General features: G+C 39.9%; 1 protein-coding gene across 8 annotated transcripts in view; it reads left to right on the top strand.

Moving 5' to 3' along the window:
- Positions 1–13,846, top strand: part of col11a2 (collagen, type XI, alpha 2) — a 133,622-nt gene that overhangs the window by 54,365 nt on the left and 65,411 nt on the right. For all 8 annotated transcript variants that reach the window (XM_041226023.1, XM_041226022.1, XM_041226026.1 and 5 more), the window contains 5 exons: positions 267–341; positions 1,151–1,237; positions 1,972–2,028; positions 11,150–11,203; positions 11,325–11,378. In XM_041226023.1, coding sequence (XP_041081957.1) covers positions 267–341; positions 1,151–1,237; positions 1,972–2,028; positions 11,150–11,203; positions 11,325–11,378 — 327 coding nt within the window. The remainder of the gene's footprint in view (positions 1–266; positions 342–1,150; positions 1,238–1,971; positions 2,029–11,149; positions 11,204–11,324; positions 11,379–13,846) is intronic.

Below are 13,846 nucleotides of genomic sequence, written 5' to 3'. Positions count from 1 at the left end.
CCTCTAGCTGTGTTGCAGTTTCCCTCTGATTCCTGGGCAGTGTGGTCTCCTGTACCTCTAGCTGTGTTGCAGTTTCCCTCTGATTCCTGGGGCAGTGTGGTCTCCTGTACCTCTAGCTGTGTTGCAGTTTCCTTCTGATTCCTGGGGCAGTGTGGTCTCCTGTACCTCTAGCTGTGTTGCAGTTTCCTTCTGATTCCTGGGGCAGTGTGGTCTCCTGTACCTCTAGCTGTGCTGCAGTTTCCCTCTAATGCTCCCCCTCCTCTCAGGGCCCCACTGGTCGAGCTGGCTTACCTGGTGCTGACGGATTACCTGGCCCCCCTGGCAGCTCCATCATGCTTCCTGTGAGTAACATGCTAAAACATGCTATAAACACCCTACACACATGCTGCACACACACAGAACTCCATGAGTAAATCGATTCAGTGTGCAGTAAACCACTTCTACATGCTACACACTACATGCTGTACACACATACCTCCCATGAGAACCACAGTTCTACACACACAGCTTGCTGATAACAACAGAGATTTGATTGAGCTCTCCACAGGTAAGGGTCATTGCTGTCGATCGGGCTGATTTACATTCAGAGTGATTCCAATATCCAGTGTTTGTGCATCTCTACACATCAATACCAGTGTGTTTGTGCGTCTCTACACATCAATATCCAGTGTGTTTGTGCATCTCTACACATCAATATCCAGTGTGTTTGTGCATCTCTACACATCAATATCCAGTGTGTTTGTGCATCTCTACACATCAATATCCATTGTGTTTGTGCATCTCTACACATCAATACCAGTGTGTTTGTGCGTCTCTACACATCAATATCCGGTGTGTTTGTGCATCTCTAGCACATCAATATCCAGTGTGTTTGTGCATCTCTACACATCAATACCAGTGTGTTTGTGCGTCTCTACACATCAATATCCGGTGTGTTTGTGCATCTCTAGCACATCAATATCCAATGTGTTTGTGCATCTCTACACATCAATATCCAGTGTGTTTGTGCATCTCTACACATCAATATCCAGTGTGTTTGTGCATCTCTACACATCAATATCCAGTGTGTTTGTGCATCTCTACACATCAATATCCAGTGTGTTTGTGCATCTCTTCACATCTCTCTCTCTCTCTCTCTCTCTCCTCTCAGTTCCGGTTTGGGATGAGTGCGGGGGAGAAGGGGCCCATTGTTTCTGCTCAGGAGGCGCAGGCACAGGCTATCCTGCAGCAGGCCAGGGTGAGTACAGGTCAGGACACAGCGCCACCTACTGTACAGGAGAGAGGAAGCACTTCAATGACAGTGTTTACAGACACAATCCAGTGGGATTCAAGCTCCCTGTTTAAAGAATCGAATCCCAGGTCCTCTCCCTGTATTCCATCTTGCTCGTTTGCTTGTTAGTAGCTTATTGAACCCAGAATCTAATCAAGCAGTTTCTTGAAGGATCCCAGGGTGTCAGCTTCACAATATTAAATAGTGGTGCTGCACTACGGCCTCAGCTTTAAAACTATATGGAATATGGCCAATATATTTTTCAAAGAATCCTGCAACATGACGTGCATTTAACGTTCATAACTGTAATTAAAAGGAGATGTTGTATTATTATTATTATTATTATTATTATTATTATTATTATTATTATTATTATTATTATTATTATTATTATTATTATTTGGATGTTTCCAGTACTGAAAAAGGTTACACAAGTCTACAGATCTGAAGAGACTAAATGTATGTGTACTATATAATATTTATCATGCACTTAAAACATTAATATATGTATTATTAGTCTCCCCACTTATTACAGTCAGGAGCCGCTACTGCCTCACACGTCCAACTTTGATGAAGTTACTTTGATGAAGGCACTGGCTCAATGTTCATTTCTTCTAGTTGTACTGCACTACAGCGACTGGGTTGGTCAGCAGCGAAATATTTTTCTTAAACGTTTCATTTCCTGTCCCTCTCCCTGACAGCTGGCTCTGAAGGGCCCTCCTGGACCAATGGGATTCACCGGTCGCCCGGGACCCATGGTGAGTAGGGGCTGTCTTTTTATTTGCCTGTCTGTTTATGTGTGTCTAGCTGTCTGACAAATACAGGGCAATTCATAATTCACACGATATTGCTGTTTTGCGTTGTTTTAAATTGCACTTATTGGGCAGCCCCCCTGGTGGCCAAATGGTGCATCACAGAGTGTCTCTAAACATTTTCATTTGCATATCATCCTCCACATACCCTCCAGTTTCCACTATGCTCTGACAAAGCAAATTATGAATCACCTTGCGTGTGTTGGAGCATATGGGAACTTAGAGAGCTGTCTGAATTATGCTGGTTACTCTATAGTCAGTCAATGTCAGTTGAATAACTGATAATGGAATAACGGGTTTAGCAGCGTCACTCTTCTGCCCCTGTGTTGTAGATCATGTTTAGTTACAGAACAGTGTAGTACTCACACATATATATTTCCAGGTAAAGGGGCTGAATTAGATCTATGGGGACGGATACAAAACTCTTTTCTAGTCTTTATATGGGGACATGTGGAAGGTGCGAATGCATGGTATCCTCATATGAGGATGCCATTTCTCCCTATATAAAGCAATGGGAAAACTATTTTTGGTAATCATCTTTTTTATTGTTGTACATCAAACGGAACATGCAACCACACAGCACTGGACATTTTCACATGTATGGTCCCCCCTCCATCAACCTTACAGCAATAAAAGAAAAGAAAAAAAAAACCTTCACCCTCCCACCCCCAGAGCAATGGTATCATTATATCAATCTCTTATGTTTACCAGTAAGACACAGTGCCGGATCAGCATTAACTTTTATCCCAATCACAGAGCTGATTGTCTCAAGAACCTTCCTCCAAAGTACTTACAAGTGTGCAACTCCACAGCACATGCACCACATGTCCAACACTCTGTGTGCATCTCCGACATGCTGGCGAGTCCCAGTCCCATTCCATACAGTTTTTATGGAGTCTAGTATAACCTATGTAGTATTTTAAACTGTATTTTAAATTTAAGATGTGCTTCTTTCAGGGGTCTATTCATATTAGCAAGGAGATTTTCCGTCCTCCTGACTCAGTGTAATACCCAGGTCTCGTTACTACGCTATTTTGACTCCAGTCAGGTTGGGTTGTATTATCTATTAAAAAGGAATACATGCCAGTAGCTTGGTGGGACTTGTGCATCCACTGATTTAAAACTGTAACTACCAATGAAACCTGTGGCATTTTCAGACCGTCCCCCTAACAAAACCCTTAGGCAGTGATGTAGCTGCAGGTACCTCCAGAAGTCAGTTTTACTTATTTTGTATTAATTCAAATGTGTCAACATTTATTTCTGTTTATAAGTTTTTAATATAATGATTTTTTTCATATAGGAGTCTTGATGCATTGCAATGGACTTTGAACAATACATGTGTCTGTGCCCAGCCTGAAACAGTGTGAACTATAACAGGACTAGAACACAACAGGCTGTTCCTGTTCCAAGTAATCAACTGGGGGGGAAGGATATCTTCACATCATTATTTACCCAGTCTGGTCTTTCATTCCCTGTCTTCCTCAAAGAAGCTATTTGAGTTAAAGAGAAGGCAAAATTATAACATTTCAAGTTTGGCAATTTAAGACCCCCTATTAACTGGACCTTGTGCTTTAGTGAGGGCTGGCCATGGTGTCGTCCTGTCTCCGTCCACCTCCCCCCCCAAAATAAATTGCGAAAAACACTTGTTCAGTTTGCAGAAAAAGATGTTCAATTGCTAAAGGGATCATAGCCATCAAGTAGTTAACTTGTGGGGTACGTACCATTTTCCCCCAGATTGAAAGATTTAGCTCACTCCAGTAATTTTGTCTATAGTAATCTTTAAATTGATATACACTATTTTTTTTCCAGCCTAGGGTTTAATCAGAATTCACAAGTATTTTAGTTTATCTTTCAAGTATTTGAATTTCCATTTACCAAATGGGAAGAGGGACAACATTTGATAATGGTAATACTTCTGACCGACCAATTTATCTTGTATCCAGATATCACAGAAAATGATTCTGCTAAGCTAAGTAATGATGGAACTGACAAGCATCAACACATCATCACATAGCTCAAATAGTGGAAACCAAATATTAAAAAATCAAACGACGAAAGAAAAAATAGAAACAAAACACTAAACAAACTACGAAGAAAAGTGCTCTGAAACGCAGGGTCTCACTACCTCAGTTAGTCTGTGAGGTGCAAGATTAAAGGACACTCTCCTATTCCTCACCTACTCTTCTGGGGTTGCCTAGATCTCCTTAAGCTAATTTAAACCACGTCTCAGGAACTGTACTTGCCCAGTATGGGTACGTGAAAAAGCCAATAGAGCGTCTGTCTCCTTCGGCCACCTCCGCTGCCTTTCCTGGTTCTCCACTGCCCCCTGCTGCTGCAGCTAGAACAGGCACCCCGGATTGTATTTCTGTACAAGCTCAGCCTCTTTCCTTTTCCAGTTTTCCGGCCAGAGTTTCTGCCCGGTTGTATCCTGAATCTGTCTCTGAAACCAGGTGATTCCACACCTACAAATACCATAATTACCGCTCTCACTGATATTAAGAAATGGATGTCAACACATTTTTTACTGTTAAGATAAAACAGAGGTCATAATTTTGTGGAACTCCCGTCCACGGACGGAAGTGGCATACCCTGGACCCGCACCGGTGACCTCCAGGCTATAGGGTCCATCTTTACTGGATGTGCCACTCGGGAGCCCATCTGGGTGTCATTTGTGACCCTGATCTTTCATTTGAATCCCTCATTAGAAACATAACTAAAGTGTCTCTTCCTTTTAAGAAATATTGCTAAATTAAGATGCTTTCTCTCAGCAAAGGATGCCGCGAGACTGATGCATGCCTTTGTAACTTCTAGAATAGATTACTGTAATGCCCTGTTTTTGGTATTCCAAACAGTGTTTTGTCCAGATTGCAGCTCGTGCAAAATGCTGCTGCCAGGATCCTAACAAAAATAAGAAAGTTTGGCCATATTATGCTGGTGTTGGCATCCCTGCACTGGCTCCCAATAGGATACAGGATTATTATAAAGTCCTGCTTTTAACCTATAAAGCCTTAAATGGATTAGATACCTGAGTGTCTTATTGATCCCATGTGTTCCAGGTCGCCCGCTCCGATCTCAGGATGCTAGGTATCTGACTGTTCCAAAAATGTTAAAAAAAGAACACAGGTGGTAGAGAATTCAACTACGGGGTCCCTAGTCTGTGGAACCAATTGCCAGCCTCTGTAAGGGAGGCACCGACTGTGGCAGGTTCTTTTTATTTTTATAATTTAGTAATCGCCAGTTGATTTTAACCCCATTTTCCTCCCAATAGCCAATTGTATTATTTTAGGCTCAGCTCACAGATACCACCCCTGCGCTGACTCAGGAGTATGGCAAATTTTAAAACTAGGCTTTATATACATGACTACTACCATTCTATTTTTACTGTATGTTTTACTGTTTATAGTATTTCATTGTATTTATGTATTTAATTGTTTTTATAATTTGTTGGTCTGCTTCTAATGCTCAATTCTATGTATATTTTTCTTGTTTTGCTCATGTGAAGCGCTCTGTGGCAACTTCTTGCAAAGGGTGTTATATTAAGTAATTGACTGATTGATTGAACAGAGGAATATGACAGTATCACTCCTATTGGATCGACTGTCCCTCCAAGACTGGACCCCAACCAATCAAAGAGCTCTGAGCAACACACCCCTGCTCAACCTCTTTGTGTCATTGCCATGATTAGCAGGCAGGTCCAACAGGGCATCTGACCCCCCCCCCCCCCCCGCAGGATGTAGCACAGTTCTCCCCTGTCACACACCTTCCCCCTCAGAATGGCACAACCAGTCTATTTGCAAATCCTACACCGCGATGCCTTCCAGAGAGAAAAAAAAAATTGGGGTTTTGATGCAGTTTTCCTGCTCAGTTGACTACCCTGAAGGCATAGGTTATAAACCATATATAATGCTTTATTAATATGCTATAACATAGTTATTAAGCATATATTATACATTTATAAAACATTTATAAAACATTAATAAGCAGCACCTTAGTATAAAGTGTTTGTCTGTAAATCTCAGAAATCTTGCTCTTTGTCATGCTTGTGGTCTCGATGTTAATATTTCCATATCAGGCTCCCTCTGCAGGTTGAAAATGTCTTTTAACTCTTTCACTATGAAGGCCGATGTGTTCTTACTTCTCTGCTCTCTCAGGTACACCGATAATCCTTTATTTTATTTTATTATATTTTTATTACAAAATGAACATGTCACACATACAACTGCCACAGTCAGACCATTTAAATAACAGATTTAAACAGTATACACAAAATGATACAAAAGCAGAAATTTTAAAGTTACATTAAAACCCACTAACATAAGAAAAACATTTTATAAAAGTACGTTTTTAATCTTGACTTAAAAACTGTAATGGTCCCAGCTTCCCTGACAAACAAAGGCAGAGCATCCCATAATTTAGCAGCTCTGCATGAAAAAGCCCTCCCTCCTCCCGTGTTGCTTTTGTTGACCCGAGGAACAACCAGCAGCCCCGCATCCTGTGAGTAACTCCTACAAATAACTAGGTGCTAATCCACTCAGAGCCTTGTAAGTTAACAGCAAACTCTTAAAATCAATTCTATACTGCACAGGGAGCCAGTGTAAAGAGGCCAAAACAAGGGTAATATGTTCACATTTCCTATCTAAATGCTAGAAGTATCAGAAACAAAATTTTAGAACTTGAAGCTACTGCACTAACAAGTAACTATGATGTGATAGGTGTTACAGAAACTTGGTTGTCTGAGAGTGATGGGGACGAATATAATATTTGTGGGTATACACTGTATAGGAAAGACAGCAGGACAGAAGAGGAGGAGGGGTAGCGCTATACATAAGAAACAGTCTTGAAGCCCAGGTCTTAAACCTGGACAAAGAAAATAAAGCAAAATCAATATGGGTCAGAATAACTGACACAAATTCAAAGGGCATAATAATAGGAGCATGCTATAGACCGCTAGATTCAGAGGGTGAGCAAAATAATTTGTTATACAATGACATTAGAAATGCGTGTAGCAAAGGAGAAGCCATACTAATGGGGGATTTCAACTTCCCCCATATAAAATGGGAAAATCTGGTGGGGAGCACGACGGACGAAATTGAAATGGTGGAAATGACAAATGACTGCTTCCTAACACAATTTGTCAGGGCATCGACTAGAGGGGAGGCATGCCTCGATTTAGTCTTTTCAAATAACGAAGACAGAATAACTAAAACAGAGGTCAGAGAACCACTAGCAAACTCAGACCACAACATGGTCTCATTTGAAGTGCTTTTTAAAACACCAAAAGTAATGACTAAAGCTAAGGTTTACAATTTTAGAAAACCAAACTATGATGGTATGAAACAAAGACTAACAGAAGTAGATTGGAGTAAAATAGAGAAAATATCCATAGAAAAAGGATGGCTGTTCTTCAAAAATGTAGTACTAGAGGAACAAAACAATTACATCCCTAAAGTAGACAAATCTAAATCTAAAACTAAATTGCCAAAATGTTTTAATAGATCAATTAAAAAAATAATTCAGCGAAGAAAGGCACTATACAGAGCATTAAAAAGGAACCAAAAACAAAGTACACAGAAAGAGTACACGGAACTGCAAATGCAAGTCAAAAGGAATTTAGAAAGGCCAAGAGATAAATAGAAATGAACATTGCTAAGGGGGCTAAAACCAATTCCAAAATGTTTTTCCAATATTACAACAGCAAGAGAGCATTTAAACAGGAGGTTAACTGTCTAAGAGATACAAATGGCAAAATTATAGATAAATAAAATGATTACTTTTCACAAGTTTTTAAAAGTTTTCACCAAAAAAAGTGTTTAAAACATGTTAACCAGTTCCTATCCAGTTTTAAATAACTTTAGCATAACCGAGGCAAAAGTGTTAAAGGGACTAGGAGCTCTTAAAATAAACAAATCCCCTGGGCCGGATGAGATCCTCCCAGTAGTACTCAAAGAAATGAAAGACGTTATTTACAAACCGCTAACCAAGATCATGCAACAGTCTCTTGACACAGGGGTTGTACCGACAGACTGGAAAATTGCAAATGTAATACCGATCCACAAAAAGGGAAACAAAACTGAACCAGGTAACTACAGACCAATAAGCCTGACTTCTATTATATGCAAACTTATGGAAACTATAATAAGATCCAAAATGGAAAATACCTATATGGTAACAGGGTACTGGGAGACAGTCAACATGGTTTTAGGAAAGGGAGATCGTGTCTAACTAACCTGCTTGATTTTTTTGAGGATGCACCATTGATAATGAATAATTGCAAAGCATATGACATGGTTTATTTAGATTTCCAGAAAGCTTTTGACAAAGTCCCGATTAATCAAACTGAACGCAGTAAGGATTCAAGGAAACACATGTACGTGGATTAGGGAGTGGTTAACGTAGAAAACAGAAAGTACTGATTAGAGGAGAAACCTCAGAATGGAGTGTGGTAACCAGTGGTGTACCACAGGGATCAGTATTAGGTCCTCTGCTATTCCTAATCTACATTAATGATTTTGATTCTGGTATAGTAAGCAAACTTATAACTGGGCAGACACATGGCAAATGACATTTAATAGAGAAAAGCGTAAGGTACTGCATGCAGGAAATAAAAATGTGCATTATAAATATCATATGGGAGATACTGAAATTAAAGAAGGACTCTATGAAAAAGACCTAGGAGTTTTTGTTGACTCGGAAATGTCTTCATCTAGACCATGTGGGGAAGCTATAAAAAAGGCCAACAAGATGCTTGGATACATTGTGAAAAGTGTTGAAATAAAATCAAGGGAAGTAATGTTAAAACTTTATAATGAATTAGTAAGACCTCATCTTGAATATTGTGTTCAGTTCTGGTCACCTCGCTACAAAAAGAATATTGCTGCTCTAGAAAGAGTGCAAAGAAGAACGACCAGAATTATCCGGATTTAAAAGGCATGTCATATGCAGACAGGCTAAAAGAATTGAATCTATTCAGTCTTGAACAAAGAAGACTACGTGGCGACCTAATTCAAGCATTCAAAATTCTAAAAGGTATTGACAATGTCGACCCAAGGGACTTTTTCAGCCTGAAAAAAGAAACAAGGACCAGGAGTTACAAATGGAGATTAGACAAAGAGGCATTCAGAACAGAAAATAGGAGGCACTTTTTTACACAGAGAATTGTGAGGGTCTGGAATCAACTCCCCAGTAGTTGTTGAAGCTGACACCCTGGGATCCTTCAAGAGGCTGCTTGATGAGATACTGGGATCAATAAGCTACTAACAACCAAACGAGCAAGATGGGCCGAATGGCCTCCTCTAGTTTGTAAACTTTCTTATGTTCTTATGTTTTAAGCAGAATTCTAGCAGCGGAATTCTGAACAAGCTTCAAGCGGGATATCACTTATCATTTTGGAACACCAGAAAAAGGTGCATTACAATAATCAATTCTAGATGCAACAAAGGCATGCATTAGTCTCTCGGCATCGGATACAGAAATAATTGATCTAAGTTTTGTTATATTTGTTAAATGGTAAAAGATACTTTAGTAACTTCCCTAATGAGTCTCAAATGAGAGATCAGGATCAAAGATGACCCTAAAACTCTTAATTTCTAGTTTAAGTTTTGATGAGAGACTGCAAGGATCAAGCTCATGTAATCCCACATTTCCTTTTAGTTGGTTCTGTGAGCCAACTGGCATAAATATGTTTTATCTGAATTCAACATTAGAACATTCTGTGACATCCACTGCTTTATGTCTGTAAGGCAACTAGCTAATAACACCCAGGCAGAAGAAATTCCAGGCTTTAGGGACAAGTATAGCTGGGTATCATCAGCATAGCACTGGAAGTTCACTCCATGTCTGCGGATAATGCCACCTAATGGTAGCATATACTATGAAAACAACAAGGGACCTGGAATGGAGCCCTGTGGAACACCACAGACAACTTCCGATAATGCCGATTTTACCTCCCCAATAGATACAAACTGAAACCTATCAGAGAGATAAGATTTGAACCAGGATAGGAGAAGGCCAGACAGTCCCACTGTGCTTTCAAGATGATTCAGTAGGATGGAATGGTCTACAGTATCAAAGGCAGCACTTAGATCAAGAAGAATTAATACTGATGGAAAGCCAGAGTCAGAGCTTATCAGCAGATCATTCACAACTCTGACAAGGGCCGTCTCATTGCTATGTGCAGCACGTAAAGCAGACTGAAACTTCTCGAATGTACCATTAAGAGTTAGAAATGTTGTAATTGAATTACAACAACTCTCTCTAGAACCTTATCTAAAAATGTTAGGTTGGAGATTGGCCTATAGTTATTGAGGATTTTAGGGTATAAATTGTGTTTCTTACCTTAAGTGTTGAAGGAACTATACCAGAGGAAAGTGAACCATTTAACATTTTTAAAATGTGGGTATTAACAGCACCAGAAACATCTGTTAATAGTTTTGTAGGAATAGGATCAAAAGAGCATGTAGTAACGCTCATATGTTGAAATATGATTTTCGAAGTCATGCAACTTGTCCCAAGGCCTTTTCTGCTGTTATTCTGTCATTGCGACCGTATTTTCTATGGCTTCCATTTTGTTTCCAATACTTGATATGCAGTCCTCCACTGTTCCCACTCTTGAACACAGGTCAGACATGACCTGTATCATAGCCTGCAGCAAAGCCTGTGTCTTCTTTAATTCTTGACTATTGCCGAGTCTGTCTCTGCTCTGCTTTCTATCAAGACGTCGGCCATGCTTTCCCTTTCTTCCTCTGTTGTCGCTGGAGAAGGAGCAGAATATTGCTGGTTGGAGTGTTCTACATTTGCTAAAAGACGTCACTTTTTGTTGGGTTTGAAAGTTTGAAGCTGTAAATGCCTGGATTATATTGAATTGTCCATTGGTTACAGGGGCTTTCCCAGCTCACATCTGCTCACTCTGACATCATCACATGACCTCCATTTAAAACATATGCAATGAAAAATATATTTCTTATGTGTCCAAAGCTGCTTTTTTCAGGATCTGTGTTCAGTGTTTCATGTCTGAAAGTGTTAACCGATTGCACAGGAATGTTTCTCATTTTGTTGTTTGTGTTTCTAGGGGACCCCTGGCAGCCCGGGACTGAAGGGAGAATCTGGTGATCCTGGGGCTCAGGTAACTATCCTAAAATCCTCCAATGCCTGCTGCCCAGCCCGTCGTCTAGGCGATGTGACATTACCAGAGTGTGTGTGTGTGTGTGTGACTCTACTCTAACCCCTCTGCTCTCTGATTTCAGGGCCCCCGAGGGCCACAGGGATTATCAGGGCCCCCTGGCAAATCTGGCCGCAGGGTGAGTACAGACAGGCATGCTTGTCAATTCATCTCCTGTGTGTGTAGCTGAGATGCTGTTGTTGTGTCAATTCTCCTGGTTTATTGTGATAAACATAAATAAGCATTATAAAGCTCAGAGGTATGGTAAAGCATATTAAAAAACAAACCATGGCAAACTAGCCTTTATAAAAGTTTTACACAGTAAACGCACAACAAAGTGTAATAAAGCAGAGTGAAAGCATGGTAAAGAATAGGCAAGCATTGCAAAGCACTATGGTAGAGAATAATTGTGTTCAGTGTTTCACAGTGTGCTTTGTTGTGTGTTGTGTTCAGTGTTTCACAATGTGTTTTGCTGGGTGTTGTGTTCAGTGTTTCAGTGTGTTTTGTTGTGTGTTGTGTTCAGTGTTTCACAGTGTGTTTTGTTGTGTGTTGTGTCCAGTGTTTCACAGTGTGTTTTGCTTGGTGTTGTGTTTAGTGTTTCACAGTGTGCTTTGTTGTGTGTTGTGTTCAGTGTTTCACAGTGTGTTTTGCTGGGTGTTGTGTTTAGTGTTTCACAGTGTGTTTTGTTGTGTTCAGTGTTTCACAGTGTGTTTTGTTGTGTGTTGTGTTCAGTGTTTAACAGTGTGTTTTGTTGTGTGTTGTGTTCAGTGTTTAACAGTGTGTTTTGTTGTGTGTTTTGTTGAGTGTTGTGTTCAGTGTTTAACAGTGTGTTTTGTTGTGTGTTGTGTTCAGTGTTTCACAATGTGTTTTGCTGGGTGTTGTGTTCAGTGTTTCAGTGTGTTTTGTTGTGTGTTGTGTTCAGTGTTTCACAGTGTGTTTTGTTGTGTGTTGTGTCCAGTGTTTCACAGTGTGTTTTGCTTGGTGTTGTGTTTAGTGTTTCACAGTGTGCTTTGTTGTGTGTTGTGTTCAGTGTTTCACAGTGTGTTTTGCTGGGTGTTGTGTTTAGTGTTTCACAGTGTGTTTTGTTGTGTGTTGTGTTCAGTGTTTCACAGTGTGTTTTGTTGTGTTGTGTTCAGTGTTTCACAGTGTGTTTTGTTGTGTGTTGTGTTCAGTGTTTCACAGTGTGTTTTGTTGTGTGTTGTGTTCAGTGTTTCACAGTGTGTTTTGTTGTGTTCAGTGTTTCACAATGTTTTTTTGTTGTGTTCATTGTTTCACAGTGTTTTTTTTGTTGTGTTCAGTGTTTCACAGTGTGTTTTGTTGTTTGTTGTGTTCAGTGTTTCACAGTGTGTTTTGCTGTGTATTGTGTTCAGTGTTTCACAGTGTGTTTTGCTGGGTGTAGTGTTCAATGTTTCACAGTGTGTTAGGCTGTGTGTTGTTTTCGGTGTTTCACAGTGTGTTTTGTTGTGTTCAATGTTTCACAGTGTGCTTTGTTGTGTGTTGTGTTCAGTGTTTCACAGTGTGTTTTGCTGTGTATTGTGTTCAGTGTTTCACAGTGTTTTTTGTTGTGTTCATTGTTTCACAGTGTGTTTTGCTGTGTATTGTATTCAGTGTTTCACAGTGTGTTTTGCTGTGTGTTGTGTTCATTGTTTCACAGTGTTTTTTTTGTTGTGTTCAGTGTTTCACAGTGTGTTTTGCTGGTTGTTGTGTTCAACGTTTCACAGTGTGTTTTGTTGTTTGTTGTGTTCAGTGTTTCACAGTGTGTTTTGCTGTGTATTGTGTTTAGTGTTTCACAGTGTGTTTTGCTGGGTGTTGTGTTTCACAGTGTGTTTTGTTGTTTGTTGTTTTACAGTGTGTTTTGTTGTGTTCAGTGTTTCACAGTGTGTTTTGTTGTGTTCAGTCTTTCACAGTATGTTTTGTTGTGTTTAGTGTTTCACAGTGTTTTGTTGTGTGTTGTGTTCAGTGTTTCACAGTGTTTTGTTGTGTGTTGTGTTCAGTCTTTCACAGTGTGTTTTGTTGTGTTTAGTGTTTCACAGTGTGTTTTGTTGTGTGTTGTGTTCAGTGTTTCACAGTGTGTTTTGCTGGGTGTTGTGTTTAGTGTTTCACAGTGTTTTGTTGTGTGTTGTGTTCAGTCTTTCACAGTGTGTTTTGTTGTGTTCAGTGTTTCACAGTGTTTTGTTGTGTGTTGTGTTCAGTGTTTAACAGTGTGTTTTGTTGAGTGTTGTGTTCAGTGTTTAACAGTGTGTTTTGTTGTGTGTTTTGTTGAGTGTTGTGTTCAGTGTTTAACAGTGTGTTTTGTTGAGTGTTGTGTTCAGTGTTTCACAATGTGTTTTGCTGGGTGTTGTGTTCAGTGTTTCAGTGTGTTTTGTTGTGTGTTGTGTTCAGTGTTTCACAGTGTGTTTTGTTGTGTGTTGTGTCCAGTGTTTCACAGTGTGTTTTGCTTGGTGTTGTGTTTAGTGTTTCACAGTGTGCTTTGTTGTGTGTTGTGTTCAGTGTTTCACAGTGTGTTTTGCTGGGTGTTGTGTTTAGTGTTTCACAGTGTGTTTTGTTGTGTTCAATGTTTCACAGTGTGTTTTGTTGTGTGTTGTGTTCAGTGTTTAACAGTGTGTT

This window comes from Polyodon spathula, chromosome 24, assembly GCF_017654505.1.
Source record: "Polyodon spathula isolate WHYD16114869_AA chromosome 24, ASM1765450v1, whole genome shotgun sequence".
Lineage (NCBI taxonomy): Eukaryota > Metazoa > Chordata > Actinopteri > Acipenseriformes > Polyodontidae > Polyodon > Polyodon spathula.
The sequence above is the reverse complement of the archived record's forward strand: the minus strand, read 5'-3'. Positions and strand labels throughout refer to the sequence as shown.